This window comes from Lynx canadensis, chromosome A2, assembly GCF_007474595.2.
Source record: "Lynx canadensis isolate LIC74 chromosome A2, mLynCan4.pri.v2, whole genome shotgun sequence".
NCBI classification, from domain to species: domain Eukaryota; kingdom Metazoa; phylum Chordata; class Mammalia; order Carnivora; family Felidae; genus Lynx; species Lynx canadensis.
This window is the reverse complement of record NC_044304.2, coordinates 113,633,430-113,654,271: the sequence shown is the minus strand read 5'-3', so window position 1 is coordinate 113,654,271 and position 20,842 is coordinate 113,633,430. Positions and strand designations below refer to the sequence as shown.

The 20,842-nt window shown below is 40.1% G+C and overlaps 1 protein-coding gene across 3 annotated transcripts in view; it reads right to left on the bottom strand.

Annotated features, from left to right (window-relative positions):
• The window catches only part of DNAH11 (dynein axonemal heavy chain 11), a 359,611-nt gene that overhangs the window by 171,178 nt on the left and 167,591 nt on the right, over positions 1–20,842 (bottom strand). Inside the window, exons 36-42 of one of the 3 annotated variants that reach the window (XM_030308072.1) lie at positions 20,062–20,200; positions 16,601–16,693; positions 14,403–14,597; positions 13,164–13,241; positions 11,101–11,233; positions 8,720–8,847; positions 7,162–7,310 (exon numbers count right to left, since the gene is read on the bottom strand). In XM_030308072.1, the coding sequence (XP_030163932.1) occupies positions 7,162–7,310; positions 8,720–8,847; positions 11,101–11,233; positions 13,164–13,241; positions 14,403–14,597; positions 16,601–16,693; positions 20,062–20,200 (915 nt within the window). The remainder of the gene's footprint in view (positions 1–7,161; positions 7,311–8,719; positions 8,848–11,100; positions 11,234–13,163; positions 13,242–14,402; positions 14,598–16,600; positions 16,694–20,061; positions 20,201–20,842) is intronic. The other 2 variants (XM_032592424.1, XM_032592423.1) reach the window with 2 other exon arrangements.

Here is a 20,842-nt window from a genome sequence, read left to right as displayed (position 1 = left end):
CCAGAAACAGAATCTTAGTGTCCAGAGCTCACTGAGGCAGTGGGGGTGGCAAGAGGACCGCTTGGCAAGACAGAGCCCTCAAGTCAGACAGCCTGGATTTGTATGCCCGCTCTACCGTTTTTCACCTGTTACCTTGGGTGAGTTACTTAACCTGTCTGTGTTTCAAGTTTCTCATCTAAGGAGATGATGATACTACAGACGTCCTAGGACTGTTCTGAGAATTAAATGATCTCTCGTGTATAAAGTACTTATTTATTTACTTTCGAGAGAGAGAAAAAGCACATATGGGGGAGGGGCAGAGAGAGAGAATCCTAAGCAGACTCTGCACTGTCAGCATGGAGCCTGGTGCGGGGCTCAAGCCCATGAACCGTGAGATCGTGACCTGAGCCCAAACCAAGAGTTGGACGCCCAACCGACTGACCTACGCAGGCACCCCTCTCATGGATAAAGTATTTAGAGTACTGTCTGACACAGAACAAATTCTCAATAGATTTTATCCAGCAAAGGATTTGTTGAATTCAGAGAACTGTGTTCAGATCCTGGCTCAGCCTATCTGTATATCTCCTAAAGGCAACAGAGTCCAACAGGGCACCAGAGTTGGCAGCGAGTGCTCTGATGGGTAAAACAAATTCAACCTCTACCCCCTGGGTCTCTGGTCTCAGGGGGAGCAGAAGCCTATGCAGGGATAACTGGGAGGTGAAGCCTCAAAAGAGCCAGAGAAGGGAGAAATGACTTTGCACTAGGGGGGCAGGTAAAAACTGCTTCACTGACCCATACTGGCAGTAGCCAAAGTCTCAAAGAGAAAACCTATCAGGCCCACAAGCAATCGTTGCCCTTGTACCAATTACCTCCACAAAGAAGGACATGAGTTCAACCCTACTAGGAGACATGGTAAAAGCTGATCTTGCACACCCCCATCAAAAGGCCCCAAACGACCTCTGCTAGGGGTCAACCATCCCAGAGAGCATAGGGAGTAAAAAAGTCTATGTCAAATATCAACAGTTTAAAATTTCATGTATAAATTATTGATACATTTTCATAGTTTGTAATAAAAACAGACGTTGAGGGACACCTGGGTAGCTCAGTTGGTTGAACGTCCAACTTTTGATTTTGGCTCAGGTCACGATCTCACGATTCACGGGACTGAGCCCCACGTCTGGCTCTGTGCTGACAACGTGGAGCCTGCTTGGGATTCTCTGGAGCACTCTCTCTCTGCCCCTGCCCTAGTCTCTCCCTCTCAAATAAACAAACATTTAAACTGACAATTTCTGATACTTAGCTGTTTTTTTTAAATACATAAAACAAAATAAACATTGAAAAATAGTGAATTTAGAGGCAGACACTATTATCTTTGGCAATGGAAAAAACTGAAGATACAGATCTTTGTTGACAATTCTTTCCACTTTATTTCATTAAAAAGTTCCTTATGGTTTTTAAAAGATGCTATGCATTTGAAGATGACCAAATGACTTACTGCTATTATGACATACAATTGAAAATGACATATGAAAATAACAGGTTTATTTCTTACCTACATAAGAGATCATTGGTGCCCCTGCCTCAGGAAGAAGCCACACTGTAATGCCTTAATGCATCACATTCATGTCAATATCCAGGTCCCTAAGAGAATCTTTACTTTGTGCTCATTTGTAAATGTGTTCCATATCATCAACTGTGTTGCCCTTCCCTTCTCCAGAAGTGCCATTCATATACCCCATCAAGTCTAAAACCCTCTAGTTTGGAAACCGCCCAGATATACTAGGTTACTCATTAGTCTGGGAATGGAATAGTGTCATGTAGGAGAGGTGGAACTCATAGGAGCTCTCTCTATAACATGCCCCCCGTCAGCAAGCTGCAGGTTGCTCTATCATTCACCGTGGCCTGGAAAATTGGCAGGGGTTAGGATGTGTTGACTGGCAGTGTATGTCAATGATTTCTGCATCGATATGTTCACAAATACGTATAGTATGCAAAGATGGAGGACGGGATTTCCGGGGTAGAAGACAGTGAGCTCAGCCAATGCAGGAGAGACTGATGAGACAGACAAAGTCCAAAAAACTAACACAAATGCAAGTAATAAAGGAGTAAGTGTGATCTAAACATGTGGCTCCCAAAACTTACCTTCCAGTAATCTCTTGGAATCAGACTAAATTCCAGAGATATTCTGACCTTTTCCTATCATCCTCTTTAAGGTAATACATAGTTTGGTAGATCTTACTTTCAATTATGTTTGCTTAAATAATTTTAAGTTAAGCAACTTAAAGAATTATGAATGAATTTAAATAAGTCACTGCCTGTTTGCTTTTCCTTTTCTACACATTAATCCCTTTCTAACTGGAAAAAAAATCTTGCTCATAGTTTCTAGAAATTTTCTTCCAATTCCTGTTCTTTCTCGATTTCTCAAGATCTCAACAGACATATATGAACTGTCCAGTATTTGTCTAGTAGACTTAAGACTCGGAAGTAAAGTAAAATAGTATTTGATTTCTATAGCCAATCACATGATGATGTGATTTTAAGGTTATTTGTTATCTGACATGGTATGTTCCATGTCTGTTAAGTGTGGATATAAAATTATTTTTTAGAATAGTTCAGAGAATTTAAACAAAGATATCTAAGAAGACTACCTGATACTGGCACTAACTTTAGGTCTTAAATGGAATCCCAGAAAGGTATTATCAACAAAATATTTTACCATCTCTTCTATCCACAGTAACCTAGCATTTCCCACAATAAGAATTAAAGAAATATATTTCCAATTGTGCTCACCCAAAAAGCCTAAAAGCAATGACCTATCAGTAGCAATGAGTACACTAAACATCCCTATACTGGATTCTAAGTACTATTCCTTATACAAAAGGTGGTTTCCTCTGGCTCCCTGGAGAAATCACTGAATCCAGCGAGGGTGAAGGAAGAATGAAATGAGTCAGAAGCATTTTGGTTAGCCATAAAGCCAAGCACTCAAAGATCTACAACGACAGGTGAAAAAGAACATGTAAGGGGCTGGCCAGAAGGGGTTCTTGATGGCAAATTTGAGACAAAGTGAGCATCTAGCCAGGAAAATGATGGTAATGAATTATAACCCACTGAACTAAAAGAAACCATGAACAGAAAATGATACCTATGAAAAAATAAAGAGGGAGAGATAAAGTGAGAGAGAAAAAGAAAGGAAGGGAGAGAGGAGTGGAAGGGAGGAATTTAAGAGGAAAGAAGAGGAGGAATTCTTTATAGGAAAATGTCACTTCATATATATAAATACAATGAATGAATTAGGAAGTCACCACTTTGCAACCACCAATGGGTCACTCTTATAGGCATCTGGCTTGTTTCCCTGAAAACTGTAAGTATCATGAAAGAAAAAGTGGGGGGGGGGATATTCTACATCAAGAGAGAAAATACAGACAAGTAAATGCAATGCATGATGATCTTTGTTTTGATACTAGATTAAAAAAAAAAAAACCTACAGAAGAAATGTCTTAGTTAACTGAGAAAATGTGAAGAATTTGTCTTTATGGGGCCTCTGGGTGGCTCTCAGTCAGTTAAGTGTCTGACCTCTGCTCAGGTCATGATCCTGTGGTTTGTGAGTTCGAGCCCCACATCAGGCTCTCTGCTATCAGCACAAAGCCTGCTTCAGATCCTCTGTCTCCCCCTCTCTCTGCTCCTTCTCCACTCGCACTCTCTCTCAAACATTAAGAAGAATTTTTAAAAAAGAAATATTATGCTTTATTAAATACCACATCAAGGAAAAATTTCTTAGGCATGTTAATTGTACTGCGTTCATGTAGGTGAATATCCTACATGGGGATAATCAAGTACTCAGTGGTGAGGGGGCATAATGTCTCCAACTTACTTCCAGATAATTTAGCAGAAGTAAACCTAAGTAAAAAATATATGTGTGTCTATGCCTATGAGAGAGTGTACATCCAGAGAGAAAGTAAATACAGTAAAATGGTAACAAGTGATAACTGTAGGGGAAAAAAGGATACAGTGGACTACCACCATTTCAAATTTTCTATAATTTCAAATACTTTCAAATTAAAAGTTGGGGGGGTGGGGAAGAGACCTAAGACATCGGTTTGGAAAACTGGGTTAATAATTCTATTTCAGAAGGTAATTAAGGATTAAATGAGTCAATACGTGCAAAGGTATGATACTATTATCCCATAAAAGTAATGACGTATGCAATAAATATGGTGTAAAAGTATATCCCCCAATCTGAAAAACCCATTTTTTTGTAGTTCATTTAAAGTTTCTGGTGGTAGATGGTAAAAATGTAAAAATATCCTTTAGAGAAGATTCCCATCATTTTGGATAATGGCTCTGTGGTCACACACATGAAAATTAAAACTTACCCACTGATCTTGGATAAAACAAAGAAAAAAAAAACTCAGTAAAAATAAAATCTAATGGTGAAGAAAGAGTTGTTTAACTTTCTTAGGAATGCAAATCGGGTGCCTTTTTTAATCAAGTAAGACTCTTTGACTTACTAGATAAAAGTCTTTCTTGAAAAGGGCTCTTTACACAGCCTTCATTAGCACGAATCTCTATGCGATGCTACTGAGCCTAAACTACATAGACCTTGAGAATCATGAGGTTCATGACTGAAATCAGACCACATCCAGAGGGGGTCCCCTGAAGGAAATCGGGTGTGAGGAATGCCTCTGCAGTGTTTTGGGGGAGTCAAGGGCTAACATAGATGCTCTGTTAGCCAGCCCCCAAACCCACAAAAACATCCTAGGACACAGTCTGAATCCTACCTGGGAAAAGAATCTATCATCAGTTCAAGAACTCTCCACCTTAGACTTTTAAAAATCACTCCTTTCCCCAGATAAATCCAATAAAACACTGTTGGACACAAAAACCTGGGCATGGCTCTACTTTGCTGTGGAGTCGGTGAACAAATCAGTACCCAGAAAAAGCATCCTGGAGAAGCACGTCAGCCAAGCACGTGGCAGGGAACAGATGTCATCCTGACATCAGGATAACAGGGAAGGATTGCCAGGAGGACTACTGGCAAAGGTGTGGGCACGGAGCAGGGAAACCGGAGGGGAAAGTTTTGTGCCATGGGTAATAACCGAGGAGCGGTTAGTGCACCTGTGCCTGCAGGGACAAGGACACGAGGGACTACCAGAATGTGGAAGGGACAAATCTTATAGAAAGATTTTAGAGGAGGGGTGACCTGCAGTTGAGGGACACAGCCATCCTGATGTGACACCGCATGGAAAGAGCCAAGGAAGTAAATAGGCTGACCTCACTCTCCTCTCTCCCTCTCATTCCCTGACAGGGCTTCTCATGGGCCAAACCAACCAGGAGCCAGAGGGCAAGGAGCCCATTGAAGTGGCCCATACAGGACAGCCTGTGGGGGCCAGGGCAGGGGGGAGGGGTGGACAGAAGATTCTGACACCAGTAGCCCTCAAGCACGTGTTCACGTGCGGAGGTCAAACACTCTTTCCACACCTCACAGAGGGAATGCCAGAGGTGCAACACGTGCCGCCCAGGATGAATTATGCCAAGTGTAAGCATTCGAGAGCAGCAAGTGGGCACAATTTGTTCTCCATCAAAGAATTACCACCGTTCAGGTATGGATATCATATGTCTCAGTATGAACACACAAGTTTATACATTAATGTATTTACAGAAAATGATATATCTATATCTTCGTTCTCCATATGAACTATTATTATTATTCACTTCTTCAACAAATACTGAGTTCTTAACACGTACAAGGTGTGAACAGGGTAATGTCCAACTAAAAATGACAAATCCATACAGGTGGATATTATTTCATTATTTTTATTTAAAAAGTGTTTTTAATTTTTTTTAATTTTTAATTTTTTTTTTTATTTTTGAGACATAAAGTGAGCAGGGGAGGGCCAGAGAGAGAGGGGGCAGAAAATCCTAAGCAGGCTCCGCACTGTCAGCATAGAGCCCTACATGGGGCTCAAACTCACAACTTATGGTGAGATCATAACATGAGTTGAAGTCAGATGCTCAACTAAGTCACCCAGGCACTCCTTTCATTATCTTCAAATTAGCCTACTTAATTAGCTTTAAATTTATTTGCTAATACTTCCTTCAAATGATCAGATAAAATTTTAGTTTTTATAGCTAAGACTGAAAAAAGAAATATTCACAAGAATAAAAACAAAAGCAAACTAGATTTAAAAAAATAGGCAAAAGACTAAAATAAGCATTTTCCAGAGAAAATATGCAAATGGCCAATAAGCACATGAAAAGATGCTCAATAAGACTAATCATTAGGGATATGTAAATCAAAACCAGAGTGAAACACCATTTCACACCCATTAGGATGACTGTCATAAAAAAGAGAGAAAATTACAAGTGTTGGTAAGAATGTGCAGAAATTGGAACCCTTGTACACCGTTGGGAGGAATGTAAAATGGTGCAGCTACTGTGGAAAACAGTACAGTGGTTCCTCTAAAAATTAAAGCAGGAGTGTTTAGGTGGCTCAGTCAATTAAGTGCCTGACTCTTGGTTTTGGCTCAGGTCATGATCTCGTAGTTTGTGGGCTTGGGATTTCTCTCTTCCTCCCTCTCGGTCCCTCCCTGGCTTGCTTTATCAAAAAATAAATAAACATTAAAAATTTAAGAAAGTTAAAATTAAAAACAGAATTACCATATGAACTGGAAATGCCACCTGTGGGAATATATCCAAAGTAACTGGCAGCAGGGACTCAAAGGCCTATCTGTATACTCATAGTCACAAAAACTATTTTCGATAATCAAAAGGTAGAAGGAGCCCAAGTGTCTATCAACAGAAAGACGGATAAGAAAAATGTGGTATCTACATACAATGGAACATCATTCAGCCTTAAAAAAGAAGGAAATTCTGGAGCATGCTATAACATGGGTGAACTTTGAAGGCATTATGCTAACTGAAGTAAGCCCATCACAAGAAGACAATTGCTGTATGATTCCATTTATAAGAGGCATCTGGGATATACAGATTCGTAAAGATGGAAAAGAGAAAGGGACTGAGGACAGGGCATAGAGGGGAGTTCCTGTGTAATGGGTTCAGGGCTGCAGTTTGGGAAGATGAGAAAAGTTATGGAGAATGATGGTGGTGGTTGCCCGACCACACAAATGTATGTAATGCCACTAAGCTGTACACTTAAAAATGGTCAAAATGGTAAGTACTCACGGATTCCAGCCCAAATCTTGTGGGTTCACATATAGGATACCAGCTCTGGAAACAGTAGCTGGGGTTGCAGTCCTTAAGTGATGAATCTCGAAGAGCAGCCTCATGGAGGGAGTAAGGGCTATGCGCTCATTGCTGGCCAAGGTCAGCACCTGGACAGAACAGCACAGCATAAAAGAGGCCCTCGGTTGTTGAGGGGCAAAAGCAATGATGCTAACTCGCTATCACAACACAAGGTACTTCTCCCATGTCCCCATCCCCAGGAGAAGTGCCAAAAGTACTCCTCTGAGTTAGAAGTGCAGTCTGAGCGAAGATCTCACTTAATCCCAGAGGAGAGCTCACTGACCCTTGAGGAACAAACTCACCAACATGGACCCATTCAGGCCAACCTTTAAATAACTGTGGTAACGACTAAAGAGATGACATGTCTAAAGAGAAGACATTTGTTCTAAGGGTGGATCTACATGAAAAGGCCTGAACACCACAAAAAATAAACTTTCTTTAGAATCTGTAATGCCACAATTATCAAACGCCCTATGGAAACTCATGCAAGTATAAAGATCTCAGACCTATATTTTATGATGAACAATGTCTTAATACAGAAAACAGTAATTACTGCTAATTTAAGGAGATGAGTCATTCTGTTCTGTAGCAATGATGATTACCTTTTTCTTTCTCCTGATCCTAACCATAGACCTTGTGTTGCTTTAAGTGGCGTCTCATGGACCTGGACCATCACTGTTTCTGTTGGGAACACTGGGTCAGCCAGGGCAAAATGCTTAGAAACCCATTATACTCATTCTGTAGCCAGAGAACTACTTAATTTCAATAGCTACATTTCATCAATTCACACAGGGCACAGACTCATCCTTTTATTATCCAAGTATTCCATACTTAATCAAAGATAAGGGAGGGGAAAGTGGGTGATGGGCACTGAGGAGGGCACCTGTTGGGATGAGCACTGAGAGTTGTATGGAAACCAATTTGACAATAAATATCATATTTAAAAAAAACAAAGATAAGATCTAATAATTTATGCCTGACTCTTAGAAAATGGCAAGGTATGTATGAACTAAGTTCTTAGATATATACCTAACTCTTTTTAAAGGTGGTTAAATCTGGGATGCCTGGGTGGCTCAGCTGGTTCAACATTCGACTTTGGCTTGAGTCAGGGTCTCCCAGTTTGGGACTTTGAGCCCTGCACGGGACTGTCTGCTGGTAGCTTAGAGCTCACTTCAGATCCTCCAAACCCCTGTCTCTCTACCCATCTCCTGCTTGTACTCTCAAGCACTCTCAAAAATAAATACACATTTTTTAAAAATTAAAAAAAAATAGAGGTGGTTAAATCCATACAGCAAGAAAAATGCACCCCCGTCAATTCTTTAACAGTGAAATAAAGAGAATTACCTGCAAAGTACCACTTTCATGGGCACAAAATAAATTTCATTCCTAAAGAATATCAGGCTTAATGATTAAAAACTAGTATTTAAATCAACAAGTGAACAAAACTCTTACTGCACTCCAGATGTGATGTTCAAGTTAGCATGGAGATATTACTCACCTTGTTATCATCCATGACAGTGTTTAGTGACTCAATCCACATGGGATCAATATCTCCATCCAGGACTATCCATTTTGGTCCATCACGTTTAAGATTCGCTTGTTCTCGCAGAATAGATGAGAAGAGACCTATAAATTACAAGTAAGTGATCCTAATACATAATGGAGTTGAGGGCTGTTTATTTCTAAACTAAGTTACTATTATTTCTACAGGAAATTCTTTTAATAGGCAAATAAATTTGCTGTGAATTTGCTGCCTCCTTCTGATAAGTGTAATAAATACCTTTAGAGCTACACCAGGAATGCATACCAATGGGCAAGTTTCCCTTCCATGAGGATACACCTTAACTTCTCTGAGCTTCTCCCATGTGTCAAATAAAGATGACAGGAGCTTCCTTGAAGAACAGGTATGGGGATTTATAGAGAGTAACACACACAACTCAAAACTTACACCAAATGAAGACATTATCTTTGTCCGTGTACATGTGTTCAGTATCCATTTTAGGCCAGACACTAGTTTATTTCACCTTTCTCCGTTTTTCTGTAACACTATTCATGAGATAGAATTTTGAAGCTAATTCAAAGGTGCTATACATTCTTTGGGAAATTTGGTTGTTGGCATATTACTTCACAAGATGAGAAGATGAAAGCGTTTTATTTAAAAAAAAATTATTTAATGTTTATTTATTTTTGAGACAGAGAGAGAGAGAGCATGAATGGGAAAGGGTCAGAGAGAGAGAGGGAGACACAGAGTCTGAAGCAGGTTCCAGGCCCCGAGCTGTCAGCACAGAGTCTGACGCGGGGCTTAAACCCACAGACTGTGAGATCATGACCTGAGCCAAAGTCAGAAGCTCAACCGACTGAGCCACCCAGGCACCCCAAGATGAAAGCATTTTAAATCCATAGTCCTCTTTGCTATCACGACTTATGTAGGCATTGTGTGTGTTACATGATGTATTTGATAGTTACTGCTTTTTCAAAACTCAAATATTTAATATGATAAGAACAATGGTTTCAATGCACATATGTGGATGGTTTTTTTTTGCTCTGTGAAATATTTTGTGCAAAAATAAATGACAGTATGTAGAACTACCATCACCACTCATTAAAACACAACAAAAAACCCCCAGCAACCTTTTCTAATGATCCCTGATTTTAATGACTTCCATAGGTTTTCAACATAAACTAGTATTATTCCCTTGCTGCCACAGTCCTTGAAAAAAAAAAAAAGATAGAAAGGTTAGGAGTAAATTGTGACTGTCCCACAGATTTAGGAGAGTGTATACATGGTAAGAAAATGGAGAATGGCAAGGTGTGCTGCTATAGACAGGATTCTCAATGAAGTCTTTTCTGATGTGACATTTGACCAGATACTTCAATAACTTAAGGCATGCAAATTATCTGTAGTGTTGCAAATGATGGAAAGACCAAGTGCAGAGGCCCAACGATGGGAAGATGCTTGGCATGTTCAAGGAAGAGCAAGGAGGCCAGAGTGTATAGATTTAATAGGTGGGAGAGCACAGAGCAGGAAATGAAATCAGAGATGGGGAAGGGGGATCTAATCACACAAGACCTTGTAAACCTTGGATAAGGGTTGGATTCTAAGGGAGATGGAACCCATTGAAAATTACAAGCAGGGAACTAATAGTTTGAAGAGCGCCCTCTGTCTGCTGGATGGAAAATGAACTGCAGGGAGATGAGAGTTTGAGACTACTGAACCAATACAGGCAAGAGACAGTACAGGCTAATATGATAGCGGCAAAGGAGGAGAGCACTGGAATACAAACTGTATTTTAAAGGTAAAGCCTACACAATTTACTCTAAGGGTGAATATAGAGTATGAAAGGGAGAAAGGACTCAAAGTATTCATTTAGTATGAATGCCAAGATTAGTGCATTTATATTGAACTGGGAAGTAACAGATTTTAACAAAAGGATCTACTTGTTTGCAAAAACTTTCAGGACAACAAACATGTCCCATTAATTTTTGTCCCTGGAGCCTAAAATAGTGCCTGCCTGAAACTCAGGGTCTTGGATCAGATCCTTTATAAAAGTCTCGTGAAGTGTTCATGTTGACTTCTTCCCTGGTTTACAGGGAGCCCTGACATAATTGACATGGGATAAAATACACAGTTCTGTGCGCAAACTCGCTGAATGCAAATCGACCACTTATTCAAATCTAGTTTTAATTTACTGGTTATAAATGCTCTTATGAGCTGCTACATTTCCAATAATGCCAACACATACACAATAAATCTACAACTGTGACTGAAATTGGCTAGAGCTGAGAAATGGTTTTCTGGATGAGAAAAAAAAGAAAAGAAGAGAAAAGAAAAAATAAGAAAGAAATTTTTAGCACTTGTAAAGCGGAAATACTACTTGCCATCTTTCCATTCTCGAGTAGCGTGATGTATGAAACCAAAGAGTTCATCTGTTGTCACAGCTTTGGGGTTTAAGTCATTCCAAGTAGGTTTTTGTTTCATGTTAACATATGTTCGGTTCAGTGTTCTCAAAATCTGAAGGGAGAAGGAAAAAAAGCTCAGAAAATTAATACTCCTGTAAGGCAAATGGAAAGCAAATGGTTTCTAAAGGATTTTCTTATTCATTTTACGTTCCTACATATTCTGCATGTAGTAAGTACGGGGAAAAATTTACATGTGCACATTTACATGTACAAAGTTAATCCTACAATCTCTTAGGACCTCTTCACCTGATTCTTTGAACCATGCGTACTAGAGGAAGTCGCTGTATCATTTGAGGTTTTAAACCATGTGTGCAAATAAGTAAATAAGTGTTCTTGTTCATGTTATTAAAATCCACTCTGCTCTTATGTAGGATGCATCAGAATCGCTTACAGGATGTTAAGACACAGATGGCTGGACCCAACCCAGAGCTTCTAATATTCAGTAGGGCTAGGATGACTAAGAATTTGCATTTCTAATAACATCCGAGGTGGGACCTGTGATGCTAGTCCGGGCGTGCTTGGACACCTAGTGACCCAGAGCAACAGTTCTCAGCGTCTCAGGAGACGCTCCAGACATGACAAAGAGGGCATGCGACACAACAGAAGCCACGGACGCTGCTCAGTGTCCTATAATGAACACAAAGGACAGCCTCCGTGACAAAGAGCTATCAGACCCAAAGTGTCAACAGTGAATGAAGCTGAGAAACTCTGATCTAGATAATGGAGAAAAAGAAGCTTTGAGGATAAGAATTCACAGGACAGATGCTTTCTCTATGTCAGTTTAATTAATTGACATATTCACCCAAATATGTGCCCCACCTACCCTCTTTGCTTCCTCTGAGAAGCTGTGGCTTTTATTTCAGATATTCCTCGTCCCGATCTACTCACAGGGGGTTGAAGGACTAATAAACAACTGCCAAATAGTTGGGAAGGGCAAGAGTTGCTAAGTAACGTGGCCTGAGCTTCCGTGTGCTGGTTCTATCAGCTTAAGTAAAGGTTGAATAGAACAGAACCAGTGAAGATGAGATGAAAGAAATTGAATGCCTTAGGAATATTAAGCTTATATTTTTAGAAACCATTAATCTACTGGAAATTATAGAATTTAATTTTATCCTTCCCTGAACCATGGCCCTCATCTGAAACTTACTCTAACAAAATAATTACAGGTCTACCAGTTATCTACTTTAATATTTCAATTATTACATTTTTCACAAGAAAAATCACAAAACTGTGCCTCCCTTTGCAATTGTTCCAGTTTGGGTTCCGATCTACATACTGGCAAGTTCTACACACACCCATGGTCTAAAACCTCATATGCCCACTCCACGATTATTTTTAGTCTTTGGCTACTAAATATGTTCATACCCAAGCACCCTGAATTAAAATGCACGCAATTCTGCATATAGTGTCTGCCAACCAAGAAAATAAGTACGTTGCCAGGATTGTCAGTGGGACCAAACAAAATCAAGCAGTGAAGTAAAAATGAGGATAATAATACCCAGCATATATCATCACTGTGCACAGTAAATCACATATAATGTACCTAGCATAGCACATAACAGGGACCCCCACAATGTGGGTTTGGCTGCCTCTCTGTCTTTTTGTTTTCTTTTGCCCCTATCGAGGGCTATATTTCTGAGCAAGTACTGAAGGAAAATATTTGGGTTTTTCTTAGTAATATGGGAATGAGAATCTAAAGGAACTTGGGAGAGATAAAAAAAACTAGGTTTCATAAATATGGAAAGCCCCGTCTTCTCTCAGCTTTTCTATCTGAACAGAAGGTTCTATTTGTTACCTTCTCCCTGCCCCTAATATGAAAAAAAAAATAGTGCAAATTGATGAAAAGGCAGTATTAGAGTCTCACATTCTACCTCAAAATTATGGAGGAATTCAATGAAGGGAACTCTTAGAGAGAATTAAAAATATGTCCGGCCAAAATCTGTTCCTTGTGTGGCTGAAAACCAGCAGGCAATTCACCATACCTCACTCTTTCCTGTGCCTGCATTTCCAACCACGAACACAGAGTGCCGCACGGTCAACAGTTCCTCAAGCTGGGCGACCTGCAGACCAAACAGGCAGTCACTGGTTCCTTTCATGAGTTGGTGATTTAAAAACAAAACAAAACAAAACAAAACAAAACACAAGAAACAAACAAACAAAAATCCCTACCCATTTTTGCTCAATTCTTTCCTTACAACCCAAGAAAGCTCCCACTTACAAAATGATGGTCCAGGAAAGTTAACATAGATGACAACCACAGCTTTTCCTGGATCTCCCCAAGAACAACATGAGAGTAAGAGTGAAGAAAAACCAGGACTCAGTGAGTCACTGATGCAGGCAGAAGTGAAGTACAGTCTAGTACTTTGGACGTGGTAGGAATTACTTACAAAATCAAGGAGTCTTCATGAAGTGTTGAACAAAAACCATACACGGCTAATCACCTACAAGTGAGTAATGGCTTATATCCTTTAAAATATCTAAAATAGATACTTTATGTGTATTTTAATGTCCGTGTATTTACTACACCCAAAGTGAGTGTGCATATGCACAAGCCTTTGATAAGTCAGATATCATATATGTTGACACTTTTCTCCCCATTAAAGGCACATACTAATGATTTACTTCCCATGTTCTCTAAGCTGGAAAGAAAAGAGCAACGTTAATTTTTGATGCATGTCACCAAGAGCAACCAAGAAATTTTATCAACTAATGAGAAGTAGGCTTATATTTAAAACCATGACTTAATAAAGGACCAAGCACCATAGTGCTTAACCAAGCATGTAGGTGGCTCAGTCAGTTAAGCGTATGTCTCTTGGTTTCGGCTCAGATCACGATCTTACACTTCGTGAGTTCAAGCCCTCCATGGGGCTCTGCACTGGCAGCACAGAGCCTTCTTGGGATTCTCTTTCCCTCTCTGTCCGCCCCTCCCCGATTCATGCTCTCTCTCTCTCTCTCTCTCTCAAAATAAATAAAGTAAAAAAATAAATAAAAAATAAAACCAGGACCCAATCATATGTTCCTTCTCACAGAATGTAACTACAAAATAATTATTTACAATTACTGGAGTAAAGCAGGTCCTATTAGAATGCTTTAAAGAATATATTATGATTATGTAAAGTCAGTGTAATACGTGAGTTAATGTTTTGGCTAACGATACTTAAATACAGTAAATCTCACTGCAAATGTCATGGGCTGCTGTGAAATGCACATGCGCCATTTACTTTAAGGATGAAGCTCTCCTCAGGCTGCAGATGAAGCTCCAGGGTAGACTGCCTGACAATCTGTTCAAAGTGTGGTGCTCTCCGCCGAGGTACGTCCAGGGCTGGAAACAGGTCACCAACCAGGCCCAAAAACACGGGGATGTCGTCTGTCACTATTTTAGGCATATTGAAGTCCCTTAATGCTCTCATGAGTACCTAGGAAGAAAACACTGTATTTATTTATTTATTTATTTATTTATTTATTTATTTATTTATTTAAAAAAAATTTTTTTTTCAACGTTTATTTATTTTTGGGACAGAGAGAGACAGAGCATGAACGGGGGAGGGGCAGAGAGAGAGGGAGACACAGAATCGGAAACAGGCTCCAGGCTCTGAGCCATCAGCCCAGAGCCCGACGCGGGGCTCGAACTCCCGGACCGCGAGATCGTGACCTGGCTGAAGTCGGACGCTTAACCGACTGCGCCACCCAGGCGCCCCGAAAACACTGTATTTAAACGGCCAATACAAGGTGTACCAGACAGCTTCAAAACTAAAAATGCTGTTTTTTATTATTTAAAAAAAAAAATTTTTTTAATGTTTATTTATTTTTGAGAGAGACAGAGAGTGCGAGTGGGAAAGGGGCAAAGAGAGAGGAGACACAGAATATGAAGCAGGCTCCAGGCTCCGTGCTGTCAGCATAGAGCCCAATGTGGGGCTTGAACCCACGAACTGTGAGATCATGACCTGAGCCAAAGTCGAATGCTTAACCGACTGAGCCACCCAGGCAACCCTAAAAATGCTGTTTTTAAGTCTTGCATCTAAAGCAAGGCTTTAGGCATGGGATATGGATACTGGTCTCTGTTAGGCTGCCATTCTATGTACGGGGAGGCTAAATGCCTAGAAGTGCACAGAGCAGCACACGAGAAGTCTCTGCTGGTATCACAAACTTCAGACTCAGGTCGACGAGGAGGCCCTGTTCCTGCAACAATCTGCTCTGATCTTGACAAAGGGTCTGAGGCCCTTCTCTCCTTAATCCTCAAACTCCAGGATATAAATGAACTAGGCCCATCAGATCATTTTGTTCAAGAGAATCTCTAAGAACTTCGGAATAATAAATGTAACCATTTTTAGTTTGTTGTGTATTGGCTGAAAACCGAAGAAGGCTTTAGATTTTAAAAGCAGTAACTTGAACATCAGGATTTTTACAGAAAGACGTAAGCGATCCAACAACAACAACAAAAGAAAAATCCAAGAAAATCTCGGTCCAATCATGAATTATGACTGAGAGGAAAAGAAAGTATTACAGAAGTAGAAAATCACGTAAGCATCCTTTAATGTGAAAAGAAATTCATAGATTTGTTTTCTTCAACTTCTCAAGCCATACGAAATATACACATGGTGATGTATATCCACTGTTATCACTATTTAGTAAAGAAAAAACTCTTAAAAAATTTAGAGAAAAAAGAAGAAGAGAAAAAGTCCCCAGCAGGGATAGAACATTCACCCAGCAGCTGTGAATAACCACCTGAGCATTGCATTTCACTGGTGTGAGGTGATCGTTCTTCCTGTTTGTTCTATGCTCATTTTACAACCCGTGAAGTGAACATACTAGGTTCCATTAGATTATGTTTTCACTGACATTTCAGGATTATTATCCCAACTCAATTAATCAGATTTTCTGAATGTTCCTCAGAGGAAATCAACCAGTGATTACTGATTTGATTATGACTGCCAAAATATTTTTTGTAGCTGTTATTTCAAAAGCACTTATAAAATCACATTTTCTTTCCTGGATTCATATCCTTATACTCAAGAATACTTATCTTTCATGACGTAAGCAATGCCAGTCCTCAAAATATTCTATGTGGAAAAGAGAGATCATACTTTTTAAAAGTTGCTCTGTACTGGGGCGCCTGGGTGGCTCAGTTGGTTAAACGTTCAACTCTTGGGGTCGGCTCAGAGCATGATCTCATGGTTTTGGGAGTTCAAGGCCCAAGCTGGGCTCTGCACTGGCAGTGCAGAGGCTGCTTGGGATCCTCACTCCTCTCTCTCTGTCCTTCCCCAACTTGTGGTGCCTCTGTCTCTCTCAAAATAAATAAACTTAAAAAAAGAAATAAAAGTTGCGCTAGGCATGGCCCACCATCCAGATACATACTTTCATTTCTGTGAAGTTGTTTAGCTACCCACTCCACAAAACCACGTTATTAGCACTGTGGTACCTGATCTTCGGGTCTATTTTTATCTCCTCGTTTCAGGGAGCCAGCTACAACCAAGACAGATTTAATAGCGCGAAGTCCCCAATCATAATGATCCTAAAAATCAAAACATAGGTTATATTTTCTCAAAGATTTTAAAAGGGAATAAGCTTCTCATTCCAGAAGTAAAAGCCAAAAGCTGTAAGAAAAGAGTTCAGATAAATACATGCTTTAATGATGTAAAGTACTATTTTCCTGTTCTCTTCCAATTTGTAAAAACCACATCCCTTCAGTATCCTCCTCCCTCTTTCTCCTGATTCTCTGCCTCCGTCAGCAGATCTCTTCTTCCCATAGCACTGAGTTGCAGCGTGCCCAAGGATCCATCCATCTTCCCTGCTCTCGTCTCAGTAAACCTGCTAACACTGAGTTGAACTACTTGCAAATTTTCACCTCTAAACACGGCATATTTCTCCAGTGTGACTTCAACAGATAACCCTGTGAGTCCACCCCTCCCAGACCCAGATCTCTACTTGCCCTAATAACTCTACCTCTTAATCCATCAGATGCTCCAGCCCTAACTCTGGCATTTAGTGCAGTACAAACTTTATTATTACAATTCAGGGATATAACAGTATGTCCGCTTTGAGAGTTTCACATAATCCCGACAGAAGATTCCTTTCACAGGCTCTGGGCTCCTGGAGAACAGAGCACAGATCTATTCCCTGTTGTCTTGTAGGTCCCAACATGGTGCACTGCACAGGTAGGTACTCAGTAAAGGGACAATGAATTAAAAGATTGCTCTCTTTTGCCTTTCATCTACCACCCACAGAGTGACAACTTTTCTCTCAAATTATCTCTCAATGGCGCCTGTGGGAAAGTCAGCACCCTCTCCAAGCATCATCCATAAAAATGCACATAAAAGGATCTAACCACTTTACAAGGCTGTTGAAAGAATAAAATGCTTTGTGAGCAGTGAAACAATATATCCACGTATAAATATGTCCTTCAATCCAGCAGTGAATAGTAAAATCAATTTAGTAGGTCTTGACCATCATTTCTGCTGGTAACAGAACAGATGAAAACAGAATGAAAAACACCATAATGCGTTGCAAATAAGAAGGGCAAGAAGTGTTGGGTGAAAATTGTTTCAGCTGTGCATATGACACACGGGTGTGGGTCCTGAGTCTCAACAGAAGGAGTATTTTTTTACTGTGGGTCATGGTAAAAACTCATTTGAGAGCCACGATGCAGAAAAAGATGACGGCTTGAGGAGAGAAGGCAAAGGGCAAGAACTGGAGTGTGGAGGTCAGAGAGACTGAGGAGGGGGCTAAGTCAGTGCAGTAAGAACATTAAAAGAGAGGGGGTAGAAGAAATTCTGGACACGGGTTTAAGACGAGTTGGTGACCCTTCTCAACATGTAAATCCAACAACTGCTGAAATAATCTTCACTGTTCTCATTATGCTAGTCCATCAGTCAAACCATCCACAGGTTCTTCTTTTTTTTTTTTTTTTTTTAAATTTTTTTTTTTTTCAACGTTTATTATTTTTGGGACAGAGAGAGACAGAGCATGAACGGGGGAGGGGCAGAGAGAGAGAGGGAGACACAGAATTGGAAACAGGCTCCAGGCTCCGAGCCATCAGCCCAGAGCCCGACGCGGGGCTCGAACTCACGGACCGCGAGATCGTGACCTGGCTGAAGTCGGACGCTTAACCGACTGCGCCACCAGGCGCCCCTCCACAGGTTCTTCTTAAATCCCTACAGTTTAGAAAAGTATCAGCATCTATCCTTCTAACTCAGCCCTTCTGTCCTGGCCTCACTGCCTTCCCTCATCTCCCCCATGACATTCGTCTAGTTGGAGAATGCTCTCCTCGTCTGTTCTACCTTTCCTCCCAACACCTCCCTCATACCTTATGGTTTTCAAGGAAGAAACTATGATCATCTCCTCCTGCATGTTCTTCTAATTTTTATCTAACGGAAACTTCAATCCCGGAAGTTCTCTGAACTCCGAACTGAGTGTGCTGGTTTTCATGTGTTCTTGCTTGTCCTCTTAATCAACCAACATGTTACTTGGATACAGTAAGTGCTCACTCAGTGTTTAAATACTACTACTGGGAATGGATGCGGTTGCAACTCTGTACTGCCCGGGTTCAGTGACATTGTTTTCTTCTGACTTCTGCCCGTGATAAAATTAAATGAACTCCTCAAAAAAATAAGAAGGATACCACAAACAAGGAGAAAAATAAAAAAATACTCACAGTATTATCACCCAGAGACAAAAATTAAAAATCACTACGTACTTCCCAATTACTTTATATAATACATGCAGTCTAAGTGTAAAATAAATGCAGGTTGTAGATCGTATCTAGTTTGGCATGCTGCATTTTTTGCATAGAACACTGTCATAAACATTTTTCCATGTTGTTAAATTTGCTAGGATTTCCCCCCAGAATGTAAATTTACATATTAAAAGGACAACATCAGTTTCGGCTCTCAGAGTCCAAATTCCACCTTAACGACAGGTAATTCAAAATAAGTACATCTGTCAGTACAGGTAACTATGTGGTTCTAACTGTGGCATTTTAATACTTTCATGCCAGAAAAGCTGCAAAATAATGTCACCAGGAATTAATGAAAGGTCATCGAAAAAGTGAGGTCAAAGGCGACCACAAAGCTGAATTTAAAAATAATGAGGCTGATACATACATAATTTGTGTAGCTCATCAGCAACTTCAGTGAAACAGCAAGAAGCTAGCCACTGGACAGGAATAAAAGTTACAGCACAGGGAATATGGTCAATGGTACTGTAACAGCCTTGTATGGTGACAGACAGGAGCCACACTGTGGTGAGCATAGCATAATGTACAGAGGTATCCAACCAGTGTGCCATACACCTGAAACTAACATCATGAGCATCAGCTATACTCCAAAAAAAAAAAAAAAAAAAAAAACCCAAAAACACCAACAAAACCAAAAACAGGTCTGACCCACTTCAGAGACTAGGAATCACACACCAAATGTAAAAACAAATAACAAACCCACCTTCAAATAAAGGATTACCACCAAATGAGAAAAATTTTCATTTAATATTTCTTGAAGGGTTCTTTGGAAAATCAGCTTTACCTCTTCTGATTCTTATAAACACTCTTGCCGTCTCTCACTAGAAAATAATATTCTCACCAACAAAGCAGGAAGCATAAAATTCCATGAACAATTATAACATTGGTGAGAGTTAAAGACGATCACAGAGCCCACTGACAATTGTACATAGTACCAATCAACAGTCAACTTAAAATGTCTCATGTTTACAATCAGAAAAAGAATATTACAAATACTAAAACAAAGATTTGCAAAATTTTATGGAAAATACAAAATTACTCTAAAAGGTCGAACTGTAATGTGAGTGATAAAGTACCCAGCATCTATCTGTCAAAAGCAGTTTTAATGGGATGTACAAACCTAGGAAAGAGAACAAAAAACCCCTCACCTGCTTAGAGAGGAGCCCCCTGCAGAGTGTGTACAATGTCACGAACTTGCGGGCTAGTGAACGTGCATCTGCAAAGCCTTCAGCAACTAACATGATTTCACAGATTAGCTCAATGTCAGGCGCCACCATGGCACAGGGTCTGAAAAGGAAATACGAAATTTAGTTTTAAAACGTTCTAAGGTAATATGTACAGATTGCTGAAATCAAATGATTAATTTGTACCAACATTCTCACCATTCTGAAGCAGTTCACAATTACCTCTGTCCATCACGGCTAACAAGACCCTCTGCTTCAACTAAAAAATGTCCGCCAGTTACTAGATACATAGAAAAAGACGGAATGTCTGGAAATGACAGAAGGATGGGTGTAAGAGCTTAAGGAACATCTGTGGTATATTCTCCTATAAGTCATCACTGTAGAAAACTGAGTGATACTCGGGGCTAGAGGCCACCTTTACCTGTGGCCTGTGCTGAGCTAGTAAATGCTTAATGACTGGCTCTCCCAAAATAGCATTTGCGGGTTTCCACAGAATAAACACCTGCACCATGGGTAACTTCAATCTATCAACATACCACTAAATGTGGGCCTGGGAAGAGATGTGCAGTAGCATACCTACCACCAAGCAGACAGATATAAAGGATCTAAGCACATCAGTATGACTGAAATAGTGATGCGTTCTGAGTATTTATCACTTTTGTTTTAAATATAATCAAATGTTTATATAATTGAGTTTCCATTCAGTGGCTGTGCTTATAGAATTCATGAAAATTTAACCATCAGT